The following is a 25168-nucleotide window of genomic DNA, read 5'->3' on the forward strand; positions in this document are numbered from 1 at the left end:
TAAATTTGTTTTCAATAAAAACAATCGGTGAATTGCTATAAGTATACATTTAGAGTGAACATGTTGATGTTTCTTATTCATAAAACGGTCAAATTTAAAGAATAAAATGATATGACTAAATTGTTATATATTAAATAATAATAATTGAGATGGAACAGTGTATAAGGTTCTTGAAGAACGTTCGCTGTGTCTGCAATTTGTGTGGTTTGACGCCAGGTCAATCGTAACAACTCGGCCATCTCCGGCAAGCTACGAGATAGACCTCGTAAATAGTAGTAAGGTGATAGATGTGCCCGCCTTAGTAAAATGGTCTGGTAGTTGACGTGTCCGACAGTCACCAAAATATATATTCATATAAATGCTATCAGATGCATTTCGGAGCCTGATAAAATCTACTACCGTAAAGTGTGTATTTGTAGACAAAAACATTTTTACTGACTTTTGCTTAAATACGAAATACTTTGCCTTGCATGATTATTTTGATATAACGTACTTCTTATGCCAACATCATGAGTGTGATGTATAATTTTTACGTATCTTACTTCAATACCAAGTCAACACTTATTATCCAGCCTTAAATTTGACTTCTTAGTCATGTACTATTAGCTTATCATCATCTTCATCATCATCATCATCATCATCATCCTCCCACCACCACCATCACCATCACCAACAACAATACCATCATCATCTTCATCATCATCATCATCCTCCCACCATCACCATCACCATCACCAACAACAATACCATCATCATCTTCATCATCCTCCCACCACCACCATCACCATCATCATCATCATCGTCGTCGTAGTAGTCGCCGTCGTCACCACCACCAGTATCATCATCATTATAATCAACACAACCACCACCAGCACCACCATCGCCGCCGCCGTCGTCATCATCATCATCACTATCACATCATCATCATCATCAGCGTCACAAACACCACCACCATAATCACCATCACCACCGACGTCTACATCGTTGTCGTCGTCATCATCATCATCATCATCGACATCGTCGCCGTGGCGAAGTAAGTACTTTACATTTATCAAATGATATCACATTAAACTAGGAAATTTGTTAATTTATTAAGGGATTCTTTTTTTAAAAAGTCGATCAAGTTTAACCGACTATTGCACGTGTTGATTACGGACTTTTGTGTTATAATAAACAAATAAAGTTTTCATCCAAGTTTGATATGTTTAATAACACCAGCCACAACGACATTGCTGTGTACAGTTAAATCTATTTTAGGATGCAAGTAAATACACAACATAAATCAAATTAACTTTGAATACACATAGAAAGTGGTTGATAATAATTAGTTCCGGGAAAAGTAACATATATATCTATAAATAGAATGACACTTCCCCATTGATTGTTTCACTGTTTTTCATCAAACATGAATTCCCATAATCGATGCTAACATTTAACTTATTGTTCACATTTTGGTGAATCTGAAATCAAGCAATCCCCACGTATGGCCAAACTTGAGAACCTCGAATGACGGCGAACTGTTCATATGTTCTCGGATGTCTTTCATCTCACTGGCAGGTTCCACCCAGCAGTTCCCCATGTCGCATGTAATGGTGTGTGGTATGTTCTTCATCGTCTCTATCAGACTCCGCACCGCCTCCGCTGTCATTGTCACCAACCCAAGTGTAATATCGGTGATGGAGGCTGGAGGGAGGAGGTGGAGCTCACCTAGATCTGTATACCATATCTCAAGGTGTTGTAACTGAGGGAGACTTGGTAGTGTATCCACAAGTAACTGGACATTCTTAACGTTACGTAACTCAACATGTTGTGGTTTACTCCTCCTTTGATCGTCTTTAAATAATCTTAATATGTACATTTCAACATTTGATGATACATACTCTAAGTCACATGTTGTAATATGTGTTGGATCAACCTGCACACGTGTTGTATCGTCTCCCCCTATATACAGATGTTCCAGCCTGTGACACTGGGACAGGTCATACTGCCCATCACGGTCACACAGTTCCACTGCTTTGAGGGAGTCGGAGGAGGATGTGATCATCTCCTGCAGCTCTTCCCCATTATTTTGATCATTGCATTGATGGATCTCTAGTGACTGAATACGTTCCTTGTTTATCATCATCAGCTTTTTAAACACTACGACATCCTGGTTACTATAAATCCAGAAGTGTGTGAGATAGAGCGGTACGTCACCATAGTTGTTCGCCCTGGCTTCACGGTGCCCGGAGAGAATCAGGTCCTGTAGTAGTCTAGCCTCTCTATTGTCGAGTGATGGTTGGTATGGTGGTATAGAACTATTGATCCATGAAGACATTTGTACACCGAGCTCGGGCTTCATTCCACATATGAAAATAAATGTCTGAGAAACATCTCCCAAGATATTTTCCTTATTATCGTGTTCGTACTTGTTTGATAGCTGACTGAAGTCGTTTTCATTTAAACATAAATGAAGAGCCGCTAAAAACTCTTGAAGTGTTTTATGAAAGAATGAAAAGTGAGATGATCTCTTGATTAATGAGTTGGATTTCTTCTCCGTGAGTAAGCCAGACTTCAATGCAAATTCAACCTGCTTCCTGCTTAACAAAGCGTTGACTGTTTTGTTGCTGAAAACAACAGACGAATCTCTGCACTCTGAATACAAAGTTGTGTATGCTAACTTCGCCAGCACAAGGTAAACCATGGGATTTTGCACGAAGCATTCGTGTTCCTTTAATACAGATGGCAGTTCAATTTCCGGAATGTTATTCCCGCTTTGCATATAACTAAGTCTACATGATAGCATGTTTATCACGCGAGCATAAATGTCACATTTTGAATCGGTTAACAATTTGCCCTCGAACCACAGGCACACGAGCTGGGTGGTACTGATAGGTGCCGACAATAATCCTTCAAGACCTTTCGCTGACACCATGTTCATGAAAGCCCATGTTGTTCGTTCATCCTCATTTCCCCCATTAAGAATGTTGATGATATTTTCCACGAGTTGCTTTGTGTCTGCAGCTCCTTCTATTTCAAGATATTTGTCGATCTTTGAATCCTGCACTCTAAACTGTGACATTCGCCAGGGACGCGTTGTCGTGAGGAGTGTGGCCTTGTTGGCCGAATTTCGGAAAGGGGTGACTTTTTCCTCAGTTTTGCAGGTACAGTTTACGTTTTCCGGATGGGTCCATTCGTCGAGGCCGTCAGCTATGATTAAACATGTTTCACAATCCAGCACCGTCTGTAAGAGCCGGTAGCCATCATCGGCATCCCTCTCGTGGTAGATTTTACGTATAAGTTGATCCTTGATCATTTGTGCTAGATCACACGTTTTACCTGAATCTCGTAGGGTGACATGGAACAAAAATGCAAACTCTTTGAAGAATTCTGGGTCGGCAAAGCTTGTTTTAATACCGACGTTTTCCTCCGCTGGTAAATGCTGGTGAGTCCAATCCAGGGCACACATTACGGAGAATGTGGATTTTCCGTTTCCCGGTTCCCCAACAAGGAAAACATTTCTGAGCAACTGACCTTTTCCTAGGAAAACATCTGAAATTTTTACAACATCTTTACCGCTTCCTTCCTTGTCATTTTTGCCGATTTTTCTATAATTTTTCTCCACAATTTTCGGTGCCACGTAGAATTTGTCGAGTTTGGCTTTCTTTTCTCCAAGAATGGGAGATATCGGCATGTCGGCCAAAGTGGTTCGATAATGGTTTGCCAAACGTAGTCGCAGTCCTGTAGTAATGGAAAAATATAACATTTAAAACATAAAGGTTAAAACAGATCCGTATGCATTATTTTAAAACACTTGGTGAGGAAACAGGAATCAGTTTTTTGATAAGACGCTTGGTACAAAAGATAAAAATCAGCAATATCACAAGACCCTTGATGCAGAAGATTTGAAGAAGAATTAGATAAGTAACAGCATTGTCACAATACGCTTGGTACAGAAGATAAGAGGCAGCAATATTAAAAGACGCTTAGTACAGAAGATTAGTAACAGCATTGTCACAAGGCGCTTGTTGAAGAAGTTAAGAAGCAGCATTATCACAAGACATAAACAACGTTGCAAGCGCTTTTTGGTGAAAGGCACAAAGCTCGTTTTCTACGTCAATGTTTCCACAAATTGATAGCTATATAGATATGCAAGAAAAAATATCAAGCATGTGTTTCCGGTCCGGATCGAATTTCCGACCCTCGGGCACGCTGCGTGCCCGGTTACTCGGCAAGTCTCGTTACCGTCCACGCAGAGTGCCCGAGGGTCGGATTTTTGTATCCAGACCGGAAATACATGATTAAAATATTTTCTGCATATCTAAATTTATCAATTTTAACTTTTGTACAATAACACCAAAAAGCGCGTGCGACGTTGTTTACTAACGTCACAGAGCGCAGTATTTTTATAGCTAAAATAGCGTTCTTAACGATTAATTATTTTCAATATTAATTTAAATTCTTGCTAACATATATATTTGATTGCGCTTTATTAAAATGGCAAATATATTTTTCATAAACCATACAATAATTGAAATAAGAAGTGGCGCGTTGTAGCGCGTGACTCATCTTACATGGGGTATGCAAGATATTTTTTCCAGCACTGGTCACATGACCGGAAACACACGTCCGGTATGCAAGAAACTTCTATTTTAGCACACCGGATAGGCATTTCCGGTGAATTCAGCCGTACTGGAATAATAATATCTGTCATGTGTTCCCGTTCCGGATAGAAAAATCCGACCCGAGGGCACCTGCGTTGCCAGGTAACGAGGCTTGCCGAGTTACCGGCTACGCAGCGTGCCCGAGGGTCGGATTTTTCTATCCGGAACGGCCTCACATGATAGATATTTTTTCTTGCATACCTTTAATTACATTTTTTTTCAAGAAAATACATAAGAAAGCGCGTTTTTGTACATTTCACCAAACAGCGCGTCGATGATGTTTACTGACGTCATGACGCGAAATAAGTTGTATTCACCGCATACGTCAATAAGTTCCTTCGATATCACGTCTTTTAAGGGTTCCGACCCTCGGGCACGCTGCGTTGCCAGATAACTCGGCAAGCCTCGTTACCTGGCAACGCAGGTGCCCTCGGGTAGGATTTTTCTATCCTGAACGGGAACACATGACAGATATTATTATTCCAGCACGGCTGACGTCACCGAAAATGCCTATCCGGTGTGCTAGAAATACAGAGTTTCAACACTATCTAACTTCCTTAACGAAAGTTAGTGGGCGGAAACCATGTTTCTTTCTTAGACACAGTGACCTACACCCTACTTCTCATCACAGCCCTAAGCTAGCTCTTTACATAAGCCACCATACACACAGTATCATCCATATACGTCAATTTGATCAAAAACGTCTCTTACCTTCCTTCAATATCTCCCCTTCGTTCTCAGCACTGAGCTTGAAATCGTCTGTTTGCAGCTGTCAACAAAACAGATCAAGACATTAAGGATCCCATTATTGAAAGGCTATGTTATAAAATAATATAATGACAACATTTTAACGGAAAACAATTTTACAATATTAGAATTTTGTAGAATGTGTAAATAAAACTATTTTTTTATCTCGTGATCACGACCAAATAACTCGTTCCCACGACTTGCATGTTGTTGCCACGACTTAATTATTTCGAGGCCACCACTTCGTTCGTTTCAGACGTGGGAGGGTTCAGACCAGTTGACGATTTGTGTCATGGGTCTGTAACGGTCGTGACCCATTGGTACGCTACCTTGGTTTGGTCTCGCTTCTAATAAGGTCAAATAGGGACTCCCACCTACACTTAAGTCCGGTGATCTAATTAGGTACATGGTCAAATAGGCGACCCACCTACACCAAAGTCAGGTGATCTAATTAGGAGCAAGGTCAAATAGGGACCCACACCTACACTAAAGTCAGGTGATCTAATTAAGTACATGGTCAAATGGGGACCCCACCTACACTAAAGTCCGTTGATCTAATTAAGTGCAAGGTCAAATGGGGACCCCACCTACACTAAAGTCCGTTGATCTAATTAAGTGCAAGGTCAAATGGGGACCCCATCTACACTAAAGTCCGGTGCTCTAATTAGGTACATGGTCAAATAGGGACCACCTCATACACTCAAGTCCGGTGCTCTAATTAGGTGCAAGGTTAAATAGGGACCCACAACTACACTAAAGTCCGGTGCTCTAATTAGGTGCAAGGTCAAATAGGGACCACCTCCTACACTCAAGTCCAGTGCTCTAATTAGGTGCAAGGTTAAATAGGGACCCACAACTACACTAAAGCCCGGTGCTCTAATTAGGTGCAAGGTTAAATAGGGACCCCAATTACACTAAAGTCCGGTGCTCTATTTAGGTGCAACGTTAAATACAGACTCCCACCTACACTAAAGTCCGTTGATCTAATTTAAGTGCAAGGTAATATATGGACCCCCAACTACACTAAAGTCCTGTGATCCAATTAGGTGCAAGGTCAAAATGGGCCCTACCTACATCAAAGTCCGGTGATCAAATAAGGTGCAAGGTCAAATAGGGCCCCACTTACACTAAAGTCCGGTGCTCTAATTAGGTGCAAGGTAATATATGGACCCCCATCTACACTAAAGTCCGGTGCTCTAATTAGGTGCAAGGTAATATACGGACCCCCACCTACACTAAAGTCTGTTGATTTAATAAGGTGGATCAAATAGGGCCCCGACCAACACTAAAGTTTGTTGATCTAATTAAGTGGAGGGTGAAATAGGGACCCCACCTTCACAAAAGTCCGGTGATCTAATTAAGTGCACGGTCAAATAGAGACCCTACCTACACTAAAGTCAGGTGATCTAATTAAGTGGATCAAATAGGGACCCCCACCTACACTTAGGTCCGGTGATCTAATTAAGTGGATCAAATAAGGACCCCCACCTACACTAAAGTCTGTTGATATTATTAAGTGCACGGTCAAATAGTGACCCCACCTACAGTAAAGTCCGTTGATATAATTAAGTGCAAGGTCGAATTGGGGCCCCCACCTATACTAATGTCTGTTGATCTGATAAGGTACAAGGTCAAGTCCGGTGACGAGGTTAAACCATACTATTCTTAATTGCATTCAATATACGCATACCTGATCCGCACAAAAGGTTGTCCACTCGATATAATTCGCAATTGCTCCTCTTACACAAGAGTACAGAAATATCTTTGCACGAGTTTATCGAATCTGATACAAAAAAGGACACTGCACTCATACCTTTTATCAGCTGTTTCACGGCCTCGTACCCTCGAGTCGGTATGACAGTTTCGTTATGTCCTCTAGGATATAAGTTCATACCTGGTGAAGCACTTCTACGGGGTTTTTAGCTTAGGGTATGCTAGTTTAATTGTGTCCCATAACATAATAAGTCAATTCCGGGTGCACACATGCGCATAAGTTGGCAGTAAAGTTATGTTACAATTTAAAAGCACTCTTTCAGCAAGTTACTATGTATTTCTACACGCATCGACCGAATTTAATACAAAAAAGTAAACATTAACTCATACCCTTAATCTCATACCTGTTCTGTGGCGTGTTGTGAATTACATCGGTATGCTAGTTCAGCTGTGTCATCTATCATGTAAAGTCACACCTGTTTAATCTGTTCCACGGAATGTGGTGCTATGGGCCGGTATGCTAGTTCAGCTGTGTCATCCATCATGTAAGGTCACATCTGTTTAATCTGTTCCACGGAATGTGGTGCTATGGGCCGGTATGCTAGTTCAGCTGTGTCATCTATCATGTAAGGTCACATCTGTTTAATCTGTTCCACGGAATGTGGTGCTATGGGCCGGTATGCTAGTTCAGCTGTGTCATCTATCATGTAAAGTCACATCTGTTTAATCTGTTCCACGGAATGTGGTGCTATGGGCCGGTATGCTAGTTCAGCTGTGTCATCTATCATGTAAGGTCACATCTGTTTAATCTGTTCCACGGAATGTGGTGCTATGGGCCGGTATGCTAATTCAGCTGTGTCAACTATCATGTAAAGTCACATCTGTTTAATCTGTTCCACGGAATGTGGTGCTATGGGTCGGTATGCTAGTTCAGCTGTGTCATCTATCATGTAACATCACACCTGTTTAATCTGTTCCACTGAATGTGGTGCTATGGGCTGGTATGCTAGTTCAGCTGTGTCATCTATCATGTAAAGTCACGCCTGTTTAATCTGTTCCACGGAATGTGGTGCTATGGGCCGGTATGCTAGTTCAGCTGTGTCATCTATCATGTAAAGTCACACCTGTTTAATCTGTTCCATGGAATGTGGTGCTATGGGCCGGTATATGTTAGTTCAGCTGTGTCAACTATCATGTAAAGTCACACCTGTTTAATCTGTTCCACGGCATGTTGTGCCCAGGGCCGGTATGCTAGTTCAGTTGAGTCATCTATCATGTAAAGTCACACCTGTTTAATCTGTTCCACTGCGTGTTGTGCCTAGGGTCGGTATGCTAGTTCAGTTGAGTCATCTATCATGTAAAGTCACACCTGTTTAATCTGTTCCACTGCATGTTGTGCCTAGGGTCGGTATGCTAGTTCAGCTGTGTCATCTATCATGTTAAGTCAAACCATTTTAATCTGTTCAAAGGAATGTGGTGCCTTGGGCCGGTATGCTAGTTCAGCTGTGTCATCTATCATGTAAAGCCATACCTGTTTAATCTGTTCCACTGATTGTGGTGCCTTGCATTGGTATGCTAGTTCATCTGTGTCATCTATCGCATACAGTCAACTTGTATTTATAATGTGTTCCACGGCATGTCGTGCCTAGGTCCGGTATGCTAATTCAGTTCGGTCATCTATCATGTAAAACCATACCTGTCTAATCTGTTCCACAGGGTGTCGTGCCTAGGTCCGGTATGCTAGTTCAATTTTGTCATCTCTCTCTTGTAAAACCATACCTGTTTAATCTGTTCCATGGCGTGTCGTGCCTAGGCTGGTATGCTAGTTCAATTTTGTCATCTCTCTTGTAAAGTCATACCTGTATAATCTGTTCCACAGGGTGTCGTGCCTAGGTCCGGAATGCTAGTTCAATTTTGTCATCTCTCTTGTAAAGTCATACCTGTTTTAATCTGTTCCACGGCGTGTCGTGTCTAGGGTCGGTATGCTAGTTCAGTTGCGTCATCTATCTTTAGCCATACCTTTTAATCTGTTCCACGGCGTGTCGTGCCTAGGGCCGGTATGCTTGTTCAATTTTGTCATCTCTCTTGTAACGTCATACCTGTTTAATCTGTTCCATGGCGTGCCGTGCCTTGGGTCGGTATGCTAATTCAGTTGCGTCATCTTTCTTGTAAAGCCATACCTGTTTAATCTGTTCCACAGCGTGTCGTGCCTAGGGCCGGTATGCTAATTCAATTTTGTCATCTCTCTTGTAAAGTCATACCTGTATAATGTGTTCCATAGCGAGTCGTGCCTTGGGTCGGTATGCTAGTTCAGTTGCGTCATCTATCTTGTAAAGCCATACCTGTTTAATCTGTTCCACGGCGTGTCGTGCCTAAGGCTGGTATGCTAGTTCAATTTTGTCATCTCTCTTGTAAAGTCATACCTGTATAATGTGTTCCATAGCGAGTCGTGCCTTGGGTCGGTATGCTAGTTCAGTTGCGTCATCTATCTTGTAAAGCCATACCTGTTTAATCTGTTCCACGGCGTGTCGTGCCTAAGGCTGGTATGCTAGTTCAATTTTGTCATCTCTCTTGTAAAGTCATACCTGTATAATGCGTTAAGTCTGCTATCATGTAAATTCGTACCTTCTTAAGCTGTTCCACGGCATGTTGTGCCTCGGGTCGGTTTGCTAGTTCAGTCTTATCCTCCAGCAGGATGCGTAGCTTGAACAGGAAGTCCACTAGTTCTGTGTCCTTGACTCTCTGGTCATTGGAGGGGCGTACGCGTCGACCAATGTCTCGAACCTTAAATGTTATGTTTGAAATAAGAATTGTCTAACATAGCTTGTAGTTGTGGTGAACATGGCACAAATTGAAATGCATTCAATGTGAAGAAACGTGTACATGCACGTTAAGACTCCTTGGTTTATGTCATAAGTCGCAAATGTACGAAATTATCAATTATATAGCGTATTTGTAATGGTTGCCATGGTTTTAAATGAGTATACATGGTAACTTATATATATATACTTATAATACTAAAAAATCTGCATTAATAACGAACATTCTTTAAACCGGCATTCTCACAAATTGGCCGTTAAAAGACATTTTTTATATTTTGTCTGGGAATGAGCCAATGTTTGCGTTAATGTCTGGAAACCAGTGATATAATGATAATATAGTGAGATATTGTATGGAAAAAGCGTTAGTAAAAAATGAGTTTCTCGGCACTGAATTAAATGTATTGATGTGCGAAATCAGCTGAATTTGAGATAAAAATATAATAAACGTCAAAACTGTCAATCTGTGAGAGTGCAGCTTTAAAAAGTCAACGGAATCGTATAATATGATCATAGTGTGATTAATATGTTTACCTCTGTTAATAAATTTTGCTGTGTCGCAACGTTAAATGACAGTTTGGTTTTGAAATCCTCGCAATTTATCATGACGCTGATCACTCCGTTAAAGTCACTGTCTTTGATGGAGGACACGGTCTTGTAGCCATCGGGAGGCAGGAAACACTTGCCTATCTCCCAGGGAATGGTGCTCCATTTGTCGGCATTCGTATTCTTCCATGATGGTCCCGAAAACCTGTGATGTTTGACTATTTCATCACGGACGCCTTCACAAATCCCATTTGGACAAGGAGCGTACAGTTTTTGAGGATGAAATCTACAGTTTCTAGTACTGGTACATATTCCACGAGTTGGGCACTTCAACACGTTTTCTGTGAAACAATGGACACATGCTGCCCCGGATGGAAGACCCTTGGATGTTCTAACGGTGCTATAGATGTCCTGGTGAACGCATGTCAGTACATCCTCCAGAAAATCTTGTAATCCGTCCTTGGTGATGTTGAGGGCGAGGGCAGCCTTTACCCAGTTCTGGGCTTCCTTCTCCTTTAATAATTCTCTATATGAGGCCATTGTTTTGCCATTAGATCTTATTCAATACCTGGTAAAAGAAACAAGTCACTGAGTATTACTTACATTACAAAAGTCCCCTTCGGATTCTTAAACAAATTGAAACTAGAGCTGTCACAGGAGTGACGAATACCCCCAAATGCCGCCTGGACACAGGAATGGCAAACCATTCCTTTCAAAAGAGGCCATAACTCCAAGGTTACTGCACACTGCATCTTCTTTTATCATGCATGTATTGTTTTATTTAAATCTGTTGAGTAATTTAGAAGTTACACTGCTGACAAGAAAAACTAGCTGATCTCTTCTGGAATAAGACATCTAGAGCATTCAAGAGCTTTTCTTCCAACACGATCATCATCAAATTTTACAAGTACATATTTGGGCTTGAATGCATCCTTATCCACCTGGGAATAAATCCCGGGACTGTTCCTGTAGCCTAATTAACAAGTCCATCTGACAGGTCAATATTTGTAGTAAGCACTACTGTGGCAAATATGCCATACTTAAGTTCTGCTGGTATTCCACTGGCATCTGGTTCAAATGAAGCATGCAGGATTTGTTTTGTTTGTTCATCTTTCCAAGTGTCAAAAATATTTGCTCATTAAGTTTTTGAAGGATCTATCGAACTTGACCTGTATATTCTGATGTTACACCTGTGTACCAAAAAATGTTCAAATCTGTCAAGCCTTTCATGAGTTATCGTCCGGAAACCATTTTTTCTATTTTTAGCAACAGTGACCTTGACCCCACCAGCCCCAATATCGAACTTGATCTGTATCTTCTGATGTTGTACCAAAAATTGTTCAAATCCGTTTAGCCTTTCATGAGTTATCGTCCGGAAACCGTTTTTCTTTTTTTAGTAACAGTGACCTTGACCTTGGCCCCACCAGCCCCAATATCGAACTTGACCTGTATCTTCTGATGTTACACCTGTGTACCATACAATTTTCAAATCTGTCCAGCCTTTCATGAGTTATCGTCCGGAAACCATGAAAACCGACAGACCGACCGACCGACAAGCTCACTCCTATATACCCCCTCAAACTTCGTTTGTGGGGGTATAATTACTAGCATTAAAATAAGAGCTGCACTCTCACAAATTTACTGTTTGCCAACTTATTTATTATTGTCTTGGAATGAGCCATGTTTTTGCATAAATATCTGCAAACAAGTGGTATTAGACTGCTGACAAAAGATCAGATCGCAGATTTTCATATTTCCATCGAAAATAATCAAATGGCTAAAAGAGTTACTAACAGTTTAAGAAAAATGCATAAAACGTCAGTTTTTTTTAAACTAAACTATGAAAATCTGCGATCTGATTTTTGTCAGCAGTCGTAGACGTATATCACTGGTTTCCATTCATTTCATATAAATTGGCTCGTTCCAAGACAATAAAAAAAAAGTTGTCAAAACTTTCAATCTGTGGGAGTGCAGCTTTAAAAAAGTGTTGAAATAGCAACCTCATTTTTCACGACGTAAATTAAAAATATTATTGGCCTGCATAATATCCCTATTGCCCTCTATCCGCATATTATATTACATGGACCAAGTTTTAATACTTCATTATACAACAGGGCAAAGATCCAGTTAAGAGAATGGTATATTCACTGCTATAGCAGCCAAATGTATCATAGGTGCTATACAAAGCAGATTTTATAATCTTAGGATGACATTTTTGCTGTTATAATAGGACCCTTTTCATGTGTAGTAAATTGATTCTTTATGTTGCCATGGCAACCACATTATTGTCTGGTGCGTTCGACATACTGTGAAATCATTTATATTCGTTGGCATGAAATTTCGTGGTTTGCCGAAAAATTACAATTTCGTGGGTACTTGAATTCGTGGTTTTTTGTTTTTGAAAAAAAAAATATAATCAAAATTGCGATCGTCCTAGATCGACTGCATTCCACGCGCTGGCCCGTGATTTCTGCTGTCTACGTCACTCGGTTTATGACACTCGCTAAAGTGGTACGACATACCAATTAGTGAATATGTCCATGTCAATTATCGATTAAATTGGAAATTAAGGTCATAAAAGATGTACCATGATCCTTAATACAGATAGACGAAGCCATTGAATGCCAATTAAGAATTTTGCAAACTGTAAAAACACCGAGAAGGTCCGTATATTTGAGTAAGCAATCCCTAAAGATAGCTGATGTTTACAAATTCAATTACTTTTGAATATCGTCTCATTTCAATATTTATTTACACGTTTTTGTTTAATAAGTATATTGAACGCTTTGTTTTGTACATTGTCACATTGGGTGCTCAGTAACCTCTAATGTAATCGATTAATTATTTCATTAAAGAAATAAAATCGAGAACTGACACTCATCACTCACATTTTGTAAACCTGGAGATTTTAATGAACAGCACATGTTAAGGCACGTGCTTCTGTCATGTGTTTCATAAAAACACATTAAAATGATTTGGTTTATTATTTGTTAAAGGCTAATATAATATATTAACAAAACAATGATAGTAAAATATACAGTTAGACGGATATTAACGATGTGTACTGCGCCCTCCGTAACGAATAAACCAGAGTATGTACATTTTAACATGGCAATTGAAAAAGGGAATAAAGGGTCAATATTTCCTGGGATCTTGAATTCATGGATCACCCAACCCACGAAAACCACGAACATTAATGCCCCACGAACATTAATGATTTCACAGTATCAAGTTTTTAAACACTTTTTAGTTACATATCAGGGCTTTTTCTATAGTACCCACGGGTCCGACTATCGGACCCATTCCCAAAGCTAAATATAAGATATTTTTCTCAATCTTCAGAAAAAAATCCCAATCAAAAAAAAAAATTTTTTTAGCAATTCTTTTTACCTGTAAATGGTTCTTTTTCAACATCCTAATAAATTATGTAATGTGAAGTTTTTTTAGTAATTGAACTCAGAAATCATTGTTTTCATCACATTCAGAGATATGAAATATTATCTGTCATGATTTATTGCAATAGATATTTTTTACACCCCAAGAATTGATATTTCAGCCATTGTGGGTCTTTTAAAGGGAAAATGAACTAATATCCTAATCATTTCCTAATTCACAGGAGACTAGACAGCTTTTTCTTTTCACTGTAAAATTTCACAATTTCCGCATTTTCACGACGCAAAATTTCCCAAAATTTCTAGGGTCTTTTTCCCAAAATGGGCAGAAAAAGCCCTGCATATATGTAAAGATCGAGTCTAAGTAACATTTTCACTATTTGTCGAACAATAAAATAAAATGATGTGCATGATATTCGGACGGACTTCCCCTACAGTGAAATCGGTAGGGGGTTAAAATTATTATATAATATACAGCATAAAAGTATTTAAGTTATAACCTTTGTAATGGTTCACAGTTATTATATTTTTTACCAAAATAATCAATTTAATGCGATGCAGTCGCAAAACTCTTTATTTTGGTAAATACATACTGACATAAACCTTAAAGCTGCACTCTCACATATTAACCATTTTACAACTCAGTTTTTTTGTCTTGGAAACAGAATTTTTTGCGTAAATATCTGCAAACCAATGATATAAGATTGCTGACAAAAAATTGGATCATAGATTTTTATATTTCCGCTCGAAAACTAATGTTTTATGGTTTAAACCGTTACTTACGGTTTAAGAAAAATGCATAAAAAATCATTTTTTTAACTTAAATATAAAAATCTATGATCTAATTTTTGTCAGCAGTCTTATATAACTGTTTTTTATGCATTTTCGCAAAAATTTGCTCATTCCAAGACAACGAATAAAAAAAGTTGACAAAACGTTCAATCTGTGAGAGTGCAGCTTTAAATCAGCTTTGTATTCGAGAGAATATTTTATCTACTGGTTCAGCTCCTATAACAGCTGACTGCTAATTTACTTAAGTGAATGTAATGCAGATTTTAACAAGAGGGCCAAATGGCCCTGAATCGCTCACCTGTCATATATTGCACATTGGTTTGATAAGAAATCTGGATGGCAGACAACGCGAAAACTTTTTCTTCTTCACAGGACATTGCGACAGGTAAACACTGAAAGTTTACCTGTCGCACCAAATTTTAACCTGTCGCAATGTACAAACAGTATTCAGTTACATCAGCCTAAACCTTGATTTTAAGCCTCTTTTTTAACTAAGTTTTGTAATTCCCCATTATAACCGGTTTAGATCTTTTTGGTTAGATTTGTCCTACAGTACTATAATAAATTACAAAAAAGCCAAACATCTTGTAAAAAAATCAATATTCGGATCTTATAAATGTCATAATTTTTTTCTTCCCTTGCCTCCCAAAAAGAACTCATATCTGGTTTGTCTACCCATGGAACAGCTAGATCTTACTCTGTTAATTCATCTTTAAATTAAAGATACAGTACAGTACGGTTATAAAATGTAACGATTGGACTACAAGTCAAACTCAGGCACAACATTTATGCAAAAACGAAAGTAGAGTTCTTGTTATTGGTAATGTTAAACAGAGCGGAAAGAAAGTCAGCTCGGTATATTATTCATCATATTTAAATTAACACGATTGCCGGGAACCACTTCGCCGAAAATAAATACATACGGAATTTTGTAATTTCCGATCATTTCCGTAAAATAAAAGTATTAGAGTACGAGCTGAAATCGGAACCTTACGCGTTTTATCGGCTTTTACGGAAACATGTCGAAACGGGGTTTACAAATAGTGATACACGGATTAACACGCTGAATAATCATGATATAATAGTTAAAAATAACTCTGAACATTTATTTAGAAACTGAAAGTTAATTTTCCGAAAATTAAACGGTGTTGACTTTAGTTTTTCACCGGACATTGTGACCGACCAAAACTTTTGTTTCGTCGGTCAAAATGGAAATATACCGGACATGTCCGACTGTCCGACGGACATTCGCATTGTCTGGGATGGTTCAAAGTAGTTAAGGTTTTTGTGGCCAATTTTGACCCCAGGGCCATAATTTGAACAAACTTTGTAGAGGTCCACTAGACGATAAATCATGCCAAATATCTAAGCTCTAAGCCACGTAACTTCAGAGGAGATGATTTTTGAAGTTTTCACTATAAACATATAGAGAAAACCCATGACCCCCAAGGGGGCGGGGCCAATTTTGACCCCAAGGCCATAATTTGAACAATCTTTGTAGAGGTCCACTAGACGATGAATCATGCCAAATATCTAAGCTGTAGTCCAAGTAAGTTCAGAGGAGAAGATTTTTGAAGTTTTAACTATAAACATATGGAGAATACCCTAACCCCCCGGGGCAGGGCCAATTTTGACCCCAAGGCCATAATTTGAACAATCTTTGTAGAGGTCCACTAGACGATGAATCATGCCAAATATCTAAGCTCTAAGCAACGTAAGTTCAGAGGAAATTTTTGATTTTTTTTACTATAAACATAAAGAGAAAACACATGACCCCCCGGGGGCGGGGCCAATTTTGACCACAGGGCCATAATTTGAGCAATCTTTGTAGAGGTCCACTAGACGATGAATCATGCCAAATATCTAAGCTCTAGTCCAAGTAAGTTAAGAGGAGAAGATTTTTGAAGTTTTAACTATAAACATATCAAGTATACCCATAACCCCCCGGGGCGGGGCCAATTTTGACCCCAAGGCCATAATTTGAACAATCTTTGTCGAGGTCCACTAGACGATGAATCATGCCAAATATCTAAGCTCTAGTCCAAGTAAGTTCAAAGGAGAAGATTTTTGAAGTTTTCACTATAAACATATCTAGAGAAAACCCATGACCCCCCGGGGCGGGGCCTATTTTGACCCCAAGGCCATAATTTAAACAATCTTTGTAAAGGTCCACTAGACGATGAATCATGCCAAATATCTAAGCTCTACTCCAAGTAAGTTAAGAGGAGAAGATTTTTGAAGTTTTAACTATAAACATGGAGAATACCCATGACCCCCCGGGGCGGGGCCAATTTTGACCCCAGGGCCATAATTTGAACAAACTTCGCAGAGGTCCACTAGACGATGAATCATGCCAAATATCTAAGCTCTAGACCAAATAAGTTCAGAGGAGAAGATTTTTTAAGTTTTCACTATAAACATATAGAGAAAACCCATGACCCCCCGGGGCGGGGCCAATTTTGACCCAAGGGCCATAATTTGAACCATCTTGGTAGAGGACCATTTGGTGATCCTACCTACCATATATCAACGGCCTAAGCCTTGTGGTTTGGGAGAAGAAGATTTTTAAAGTTTTTCATTTTGGTTGCCATGGCAACCAGAGTTCTGCATGGAATTGAATTCTTTGAACAACTTTGATAGAAGACCACCCAAGGAACATCCCTATGAAGTTTTATTAATATTAGCCCAGCGGTTAAGGAGGAGATGTCTTTTAAGTAAATTGTTGACGGACGACGCACGACGGACAAAAGGCGATCACAAAAGCTCACCTTGTCACAAAGTGACAGGTGAGCTAAAAATACTGCCATCCCATTGGGCAAAAATATAATTTCGACCTCCAATCGCAGGTTCGATTAGTATATACAAATTTATTTTAGCTCGATTGTGATGAAAGTTAAGCTTATAGAATCACTCCCGGGTCCGTTTCCTGGGCAGAAACCAGTACTCACAGTGTCCATTTTGAGAGGTACCCCTGGTGGGGATTGAACCCCTTGGGTGAGAGGCGGGCACCTAAACCACTAGACCACTCTCACCCTGATGGGAATCAAACCCACAAACGCTTGGGTCAGAGGCGGACACCTATACCACTAGACCACTCTCACACGTCTCGTGATAAATCCAATCTATGGAACCCATAGCATCATCACTCTGGTGAACGAGAATGATTAAATTGATGCTGATCCGTGGTCTAGTGGTACCGCACTTGACTATCAATCTATGGGTAGGAGGTTCGACTCCCATGCAGGCCTACAGCCTATAATATATAGTAGTATCAGGTATCAGCAGATAAGGTAAATGAAATTATAAAACTATGCTTCATTCACTTTTTTTCAGTATATGTGTAGATGCATTGTTATCTTATAATACAGTATTATTCATTGTATTTATAGTTATCCTTCTTACCTGATTTATATGTTTGTTGTATAACATTATGTAAAGTTTTGTTCTATAAGACTGTATGTTTCTTTGTATATGTTCTGATTATCATGTGTCATGTGTCTTCATATCGGAGGAAAAAGAATCTCTCTTTACTTTTCTACATGACATGTTAGAATAATTAATGCGATTGTGTTAAAAATAAGGTATAGTACGGCCTTTTAGCTCACAGAGTCACTGTTAATATCTAAATAATGATCATACACCAAATTGATGATTATGTGTTACTATGATTCACAGCCTATCAATAAGTATGCGATGGGATAGTCCACTACCAAGATGATTTTTCACAAAGCTTATGCACCAGTCAATTGTAATTACGGCCCCCAGGTGCAGGGAATAGCGGGGACTTTGACTTTCGGTCCAGCCAACCCCGGCTAAAATCCCCCGCTCTGCGGGGAGGAACAGATGGTAAATTCCTCGCCAAATGTCCCCGCACCCCAGCGACCCTAGGTAAGGCCCATTTATATTTAAAGCGAAGACAAAACCACCGCATTCACCCGGCACTGCGGGGCCACCTGAAAGGTAAAAACACGGCCTATTTCCCCGGTATACCCCCGGACCTGGGGGCCGTAGTTACATTTGACTGGTGCATTAATAATAGAAAGGCTGGTTACCTACTATACAAACAATATAAAACAAAAATTGAACCAAAATGCAATACTTTTGTCATAAAGAATGACAATTCGTTTAATATATATATGTATAACTACATGTATGATAAACAAGTCCAATTTCATCTATTCATGATATTTGTGCAACCGTTATGGATGAATGAGTACAGTAGAATCTATGCGATATAATCAGAACGTATTTCGTTAATTCTAAGCCTTTTTCCCTTTAATAACTTATCTATTATTTTCCCCCTCTTTAACCAGTATGTATAACATATGTACCAGTAGGCGAGTAGTTCTCGGACACTAGTAGTTCTCGGACACTCGCGATTTTCGTCTCAATTTGGAAGTTACATATCAAGCACCTGATTTAAATCAATCAGGTGTTTGAAAAGTTTCAGCAGGTACCAAATCTTTCCATCAGGTAAGGATTATTAGACGTTAAATTCCAAAAGTTTCCAGTTGTTTACAAAATAACATTTTACCTCCGCTGGGAATCACAATTTTAGTGTGCATGCGCAAAAAGCACAACTTAAAATACGGGCAACAGTTAGGTTAACTATTAGTTCGGTATACTTCCTTTTTTGACGCAGACGACATTCTGCATTTACGAAAATATTCATGTTAAGTCAAGCGTTTACATTACACATGTGCTAAAAATAGATACCATTTATTTCATTTTTATGAGCTTCATGGTTTATGTAATACATATATGTACAATTAGATTAGTTTTTAATGAAAAATAATAAGATATATATTAAGTACTGGTTTGAAAATTCCACTTTTAAATATTTTAAATAAAAAAAATCACTTCAGCGCATGTTTCCCGGTTTTGTTGATCATTTAAGGGAGTGTCCGAGAACTACTTCTGTCGAATTGAAATTTAACCCCCTTTTGAGCACCACATTCGGAGCCTATGAGAATGGACATAAATTGTTCAATTTAAATTGATTTTGCATTATTTCAACAGAAGAAGAGCTGAAGTTTGTTATAGACATTGGAATATCATATATCTTTTAAATTAAGGATACTTTATCGATAAAACCTCTAAAAGTGTCCGAGAACTACTCGCCTACTGGTAATTGTTTATTTGGAGGTGTAATGGGATAATGACTTTCAAGGTTTGAGCAGTATACAGTACATACACGTAAAACGAAAGCAGTTAGAAGCGTAATAAACAGGTCTAACATAATCATGAAATTATACGTGAAATGAAACATGATTTCCAAATATTAAACTAAATTAATATGGTTTTGCATTTCCTAATGTTTCTGATTACACATATAATGAGATGCTGATCTGAAAAGTTGTTAAATTGTGTTAAAAAAATCAAAACTCACATTGACGCCCGCCATTAAAGCAAATACGTGACGAACATTTAACATAGCGCATGCGCGAATACATATGGGCGTCAACCGTAACAACTCGGCTTTCTCCGGCAAGGTTCAAGATAGTGGACCGACAAGCTTCGGTTAAGTCCAACTAGGCTGTGGTAAGTTTTTCGGTTTTAACCATATATGGAATATTAAAATAGTCACGTGGTGTGGGCATGCGCGGTGCTACACTACCGTGATGCTGACTCTAACAAAAATGAATTACGGACACTACGGACCATGGACATTATGGACCAGACATTACGGACCAGATTTAGGGACACTACGGACCAGATTTAGGGACATTACGGACCAGATTTAGGGAGATTACGGACCATCTTCGGAAACTTACGGACCATGATTTAAACATAATTTTTTTAAATTATTCACTCATTAGTTTTTAATTTGTTAATAAATACTTGAATATGAGTGCTCAGTATGACGTTATATCTTCCATATTAAAAATACATTGATGTTTAACATTGGAATTTCATGGGATTTTTCAGTTACATTAAAGATAATTGTCACTCTGAGCACTCATATTGAAGTATTTATTAACAAATTTAAGACCAATGAGTGAATAAATTAAAAAAAAAATGTTTAAAAACATTAAAAATCATGGTCCGTAAGGTTCTGAAGATGGTCCGTAATATCCCTAAATCTGGTCCGTAGTGTCTCTAAATCTGGTCCGTAATGTCTGGTCCGTAATGTCCATGGTCCGTAATGTCCGTGACCCACAAAAATGGCTGTCTAGTAGAAGGAAATGTGTTGCCGGTAACGAGACTTACGCATATATACTTGGTTGCATGTTTGTATGAAATTATGAGAAGATAAGTGGTGTTAAATGTGTGTAATTTAAATACTTTGTTGAATTGAGTTTAGCGTCGTAGACAACGGTGAAAATGGTTTCGATCCTATTCCAAAATAATATTTGATGTTTTTCATTTGTTAGTTCTTTTTTTGTTTTTACTTTGACTACATACTGGCTAAGGATATATATTTTAATCAATTGTTTTTTTAGAAAAACAGTTTAACATATCTTTAAAAATGTTAATTTCAAAATTTTAACTTGTAATAAAAGATTTACAGTATTTTGTAAACATAAACATTAAATCATGTCAAATTACTCGTAGTGGGGGATAGTATAATATACCCCAAAGACAAAACTGTCTCTTTAAGTGTATTTTCAGGGACACTGAACATTCTAGATGACTTTAGGACATAAGTGCCTTCCTCTCTGATCATTTTGTACATAAGCATGTTTAAGGGCAGTTGGAAATAAACAGCTATGAAGTTTATATATATAACAATCCACATACCTGTATCAGTAAGATGTCAGATAAACTAGCTTAAAGCAGTCATTGTAACAGAAAATTGGGTCTTTCAAAAAAATATCAACACAGTCGAAAATAATCGTATCCGAAATATGTGCAGTTCTTGCAATGACATTTCAAAGCCACAATTCGTCGTCCTTGAGTCGCCATAAATATAATTGGAATATCATTCATATACCTACCTAGAAACAAAGAACGATTCCACATCGGTAAGTGTTATATGGGAAACGAAATCGAATATATAGGGGATTCGATTTTGGTTAACGTAAATCGTTCTGAAGGGCGGTGCAAAAGCACGGTTACCGGTACCCGGTATTTGCAATCACTTTCCGATAGGACTGCTATAGTTAATATTATAATAGTACGATGGCTGTTGTGGAGTTATAATTATTAAATATGCTCTTACTTTAAACTAAATGCCTTCATTTGATAACAAAGGTTATAGTTATCCAAATTGTATCCAATTATATATTTTGGCAGATAAGGCGATAAACCGAAACTGGATCCATTTTAGTCAATTGCACACTTCAATAAAGCTAAAGTTTGTATAAAAAATAAATAAACAAAAAATGAAAATAACTTTCAACTGACCCCCGTATAGTCAACAAAACTATATGGGATTCAGTTTTGATAACTCAACAAATATTATAAAGTCATATTACACCAGACAGTTGATTAGGGATTCAGTTTTGGTTAAATGCAATTTATGGGTATACAATTACTATATGGGAGTCAGTTTTGGTTAAATGCAATTTATGGGTATACGATTATTATAAGGGAGTCAGTTTTGGTTAAATGCAATTTATGGGTATACAATTACTATAAGGGAGTCAGTTTTGGTGAACTGCAATTTATGGGTATACAATTAATATATGGGAGTCAGTTTTGGTGAACTGCAATTTATGGGTATACAATTAATATATGGGAGTCAGTTTTGGTGAACTGCAATTTATGGGTATACAATTACTATATGGGAGTCAGTTTTGGTGAACTGCAATTTATGGGTATACAATTACTATATGGGAGTCAGTTTTGGTGAACTGCAATTTATGGGTATACAATTACTATATGGGAGTCAGTTTTGGTGAACTGCAATTTATGGGTATACGGTTACTATAAGGGAGTCAGTTTTGGTGAACTGCAATTTATGGGTATACAATTACTATATGGGAGTTAGTTTTGGTGAAGTGCAATTTATGGGTATACGATTACTATAAGGGAGTCAGTTTTGGTGAACTGCAATTTATGGGTATACAATTACTATATGGGAGTCAGTTTTGGTTAAATGCAATTTATGGATATACGATTACTATAAGGGAGTCAGTTTTGGTGAACTGCAATTTACAGGTATACGATTACTATATGGGAGTTAGTTTTGGTTAACTGCAATTTATGGGTATACGATTACTATATGGAAGTCAGTTTTGGTTAACTGCAATTTATGGGTATACAATTACTATATGGGAGTCAGTTTTGGTTAACTGCAATTTATGGGTATACAATTACTATAAGGGAGTCAGTTTTGGTGAACTGCAATTTATGGGTATACGATTACTATATGGGAGTCAGTTTTGGTGAACCGCAATTTATGGGTATACAATTACTATATGGGAGTCAGTTTTTGGTTAAATGCAATTTATAGGTTTACAATTACTATATGGGATCCAGTTTTGGCATCTCTACTGAAGGCTAGGCAATGAACGCACATTGAAATGAACAGTTGACGCAACTGACTGTAAGGGATTTAGTTTTGGTTAATTGCATTTTTGCAACATAAATGTATGGGTATTAATCTACTAGATGGATCCAGGCTTGATATCCTTATATTGAAATACACAGTTGACTTAACTGACTAAAAGGGATTCAGTTTTGGTTAATTGCATTGTATGTGTGTAGCATTACTTTATATGGGATCCAGTTTTGATATCTCTAAACCGTGAGCATTATAATGAAACGAACAGTTGACGGTAAGGGATCCCGTTTTGGTAAAAACACATTTTCCTCTGTATATGGGATCCAGTTTTGATAACACAACAAACGCATATTCATTTTAAATTGGACAGTAGACTTATAAGGATCATGTTTTGGTTAAATGCAATTGCATTTCATGAGTAAAGCATCAATGCTATATGGGATCCAGTTTTGATACCTCTAGGCATTGCATGCATATTGAAATGAACAGTTGACTTCCGACTGACCAAAGGGGATTCAGTTTCGGTTCATTGCACTTTGTAGATATATCATTATAGCTGTTCATTGTAACGTGCGTTCAATGCCTAGCCTACAGTAGAGATGCAAAAACTGGATCAAATATAGTAATTGTATACCCATAAATTGCAGTTCACCAAAACTGACTCCCATATAGTAATTGTATACCAATAAATTGCAGTTCACCAAAACTGACTCCCTTATAGTAATTGTATACCCATAAATTGCAGTTCACCAAAACTGACTCCCTTATAGTAATTGTATACCCATAAATTGCAGTTCACCAAAACTGACTCCCTTATAGTAATTGTATACCCATAAATTGCACTTAACCAAAACTGACTCCCATATAGTAATTGTATACCCATAAATTGCAGTTCACCAAAACTGACTCCCTTATAGTAATTGTATACCCATAAATTGCATTTAACAAACACTGAATCCTTTTTATCAACTGTCTTATGTTATATGATTATATATTCGTTGAGTTACCAAAACTGGTTCCCATATAGTAAGGAATTTCTTTTTTACCAAAACTGACTCCCATATAGTCAACACTTTGTTTCAATATAGTAATCATATTAGTAATCACGGCCAAGATATATCAAAACTGCTTCCCATATAGTTATCTTATACCCATAGACAGCTTTAAACCATTATGTAGCAAATAAGTCATTTTACGACATTATCCATTTTTGAACCCCCTCTATCATTGAATAATGAGAAAATGTCTCCCATATAACCTCCACCCAATTCGTCGTCCTTGAGTCGCCATAAATATAATTGGAATATCATTCATATACCTACCTAGAAACAAAGAACGATTCCATTTTTCTTTGTTTAACATCGTCCTTCCCGTCTTTTTTTACTTTTTGACATTTTTTTTGTTGTTTTCGCATATTAATGTTGTTGTTGTTTTATCCAATATTTAGCTTGTAATCGCCGATGTGCTGGGTTGTACTTTAACGAATTAATACGCCGATATCATCTCATTTTATTTTAAATAAGCGTCTGTCGGATTCAAAGCACTCCAAGTCTTGTAGATGCATATTAGTTCAAATACAAGCGCTTTGAATACCACGATGCAAATCGGCAATCGGGCGCATTTAACAATAAAATTGATCGTAATACATCGTTTCAATTCATTTTTTTACGTTTAGACAAAGTATTATTTTTATTTAAGATAAGGGACAATTTAAGAAAACAATCATGACATATTACTAATTGAGAAGGCAGCTGTTAACCTGAGAATAGCCGGGTCATACAGCCATAATTGCCTGGGGATATCCCCGGCCCCCGGCTCTTATTGAGAGCCCTGAACTATGCATACGGGGCAACGCAAGGGCGTACCTATGTGTACTCCAGAACACCTGGAAGAACCTATGCATACTCTAAAACACCCGGACGTACCTATGCATACTCAAGAACGTCCGGACGTACCTATGCATACTCCAGGGTACCCAGGGGTACCTATGCATACTCCAGAACACCCGGACGTACCTATGCATAATCCAGAACACCCGGACGTACCTATGCATACCCAAGAACACCC

The 25168-nt window shown here is 38.2% G+C and overlaps 1 protein-coding gene across 2 annotated transcripts; it reads right to left on the reverse strand.

The window, feature by feature from the left end:
* Nucleotides 1-1173: 1173 nt before the first annotated feature.
* LOC128203319 (uncharacterized) lies at nucleotides 1174-24557 on the reverse strand. Of its 2 annotated transcripts, none has more exons than XM_052904692.1 (5): nucleotides 24424-24557; nucleotides 10457-11036; nucleotides 9729-9887; nucleotides 5355-5412; nucleotides 1174-3720 (listed from the first exon to the last, which is right to left on the reverse strand). In XM_052904692.1, exons 2-5 carry the CDS (start codon nucleotides 11006-11008, stop codon nucleotides 1445-1447), a joined length of 3045 nt encoding a protein of 1014 aa, XP_052760652.1. In that variant the 5' UTR covers nucleotides 11009-11036; nucleotides 24424-24557; the 3' UTR covers nucleotides 1174-1444. The 2 variants fall into 2 exon arrangements, with proteins under 2 accessions (XP_052760652.1, XP_052760651.1); XM_052904691.1 differs by lacking the exon at nucleotides 24424-24557 and adding an exon at nucleotides 21591-21807.
* Between the last annotated feature and the right edge of the window lie 611 nt (nucleotides 24558-25168).

Source organism: Mya arenaria, chromosome 9 (assembly GCF_026914265.1).
Source record: "Mya arenaria isolate MELC-2E11 chromosome 9, ASM2691426v1".
Lineage (NCBI taxonomy): Eukaryota > Metazoa > Mollusca > Bivalvia > Myida > Myidae > Mya > Mya arenaria.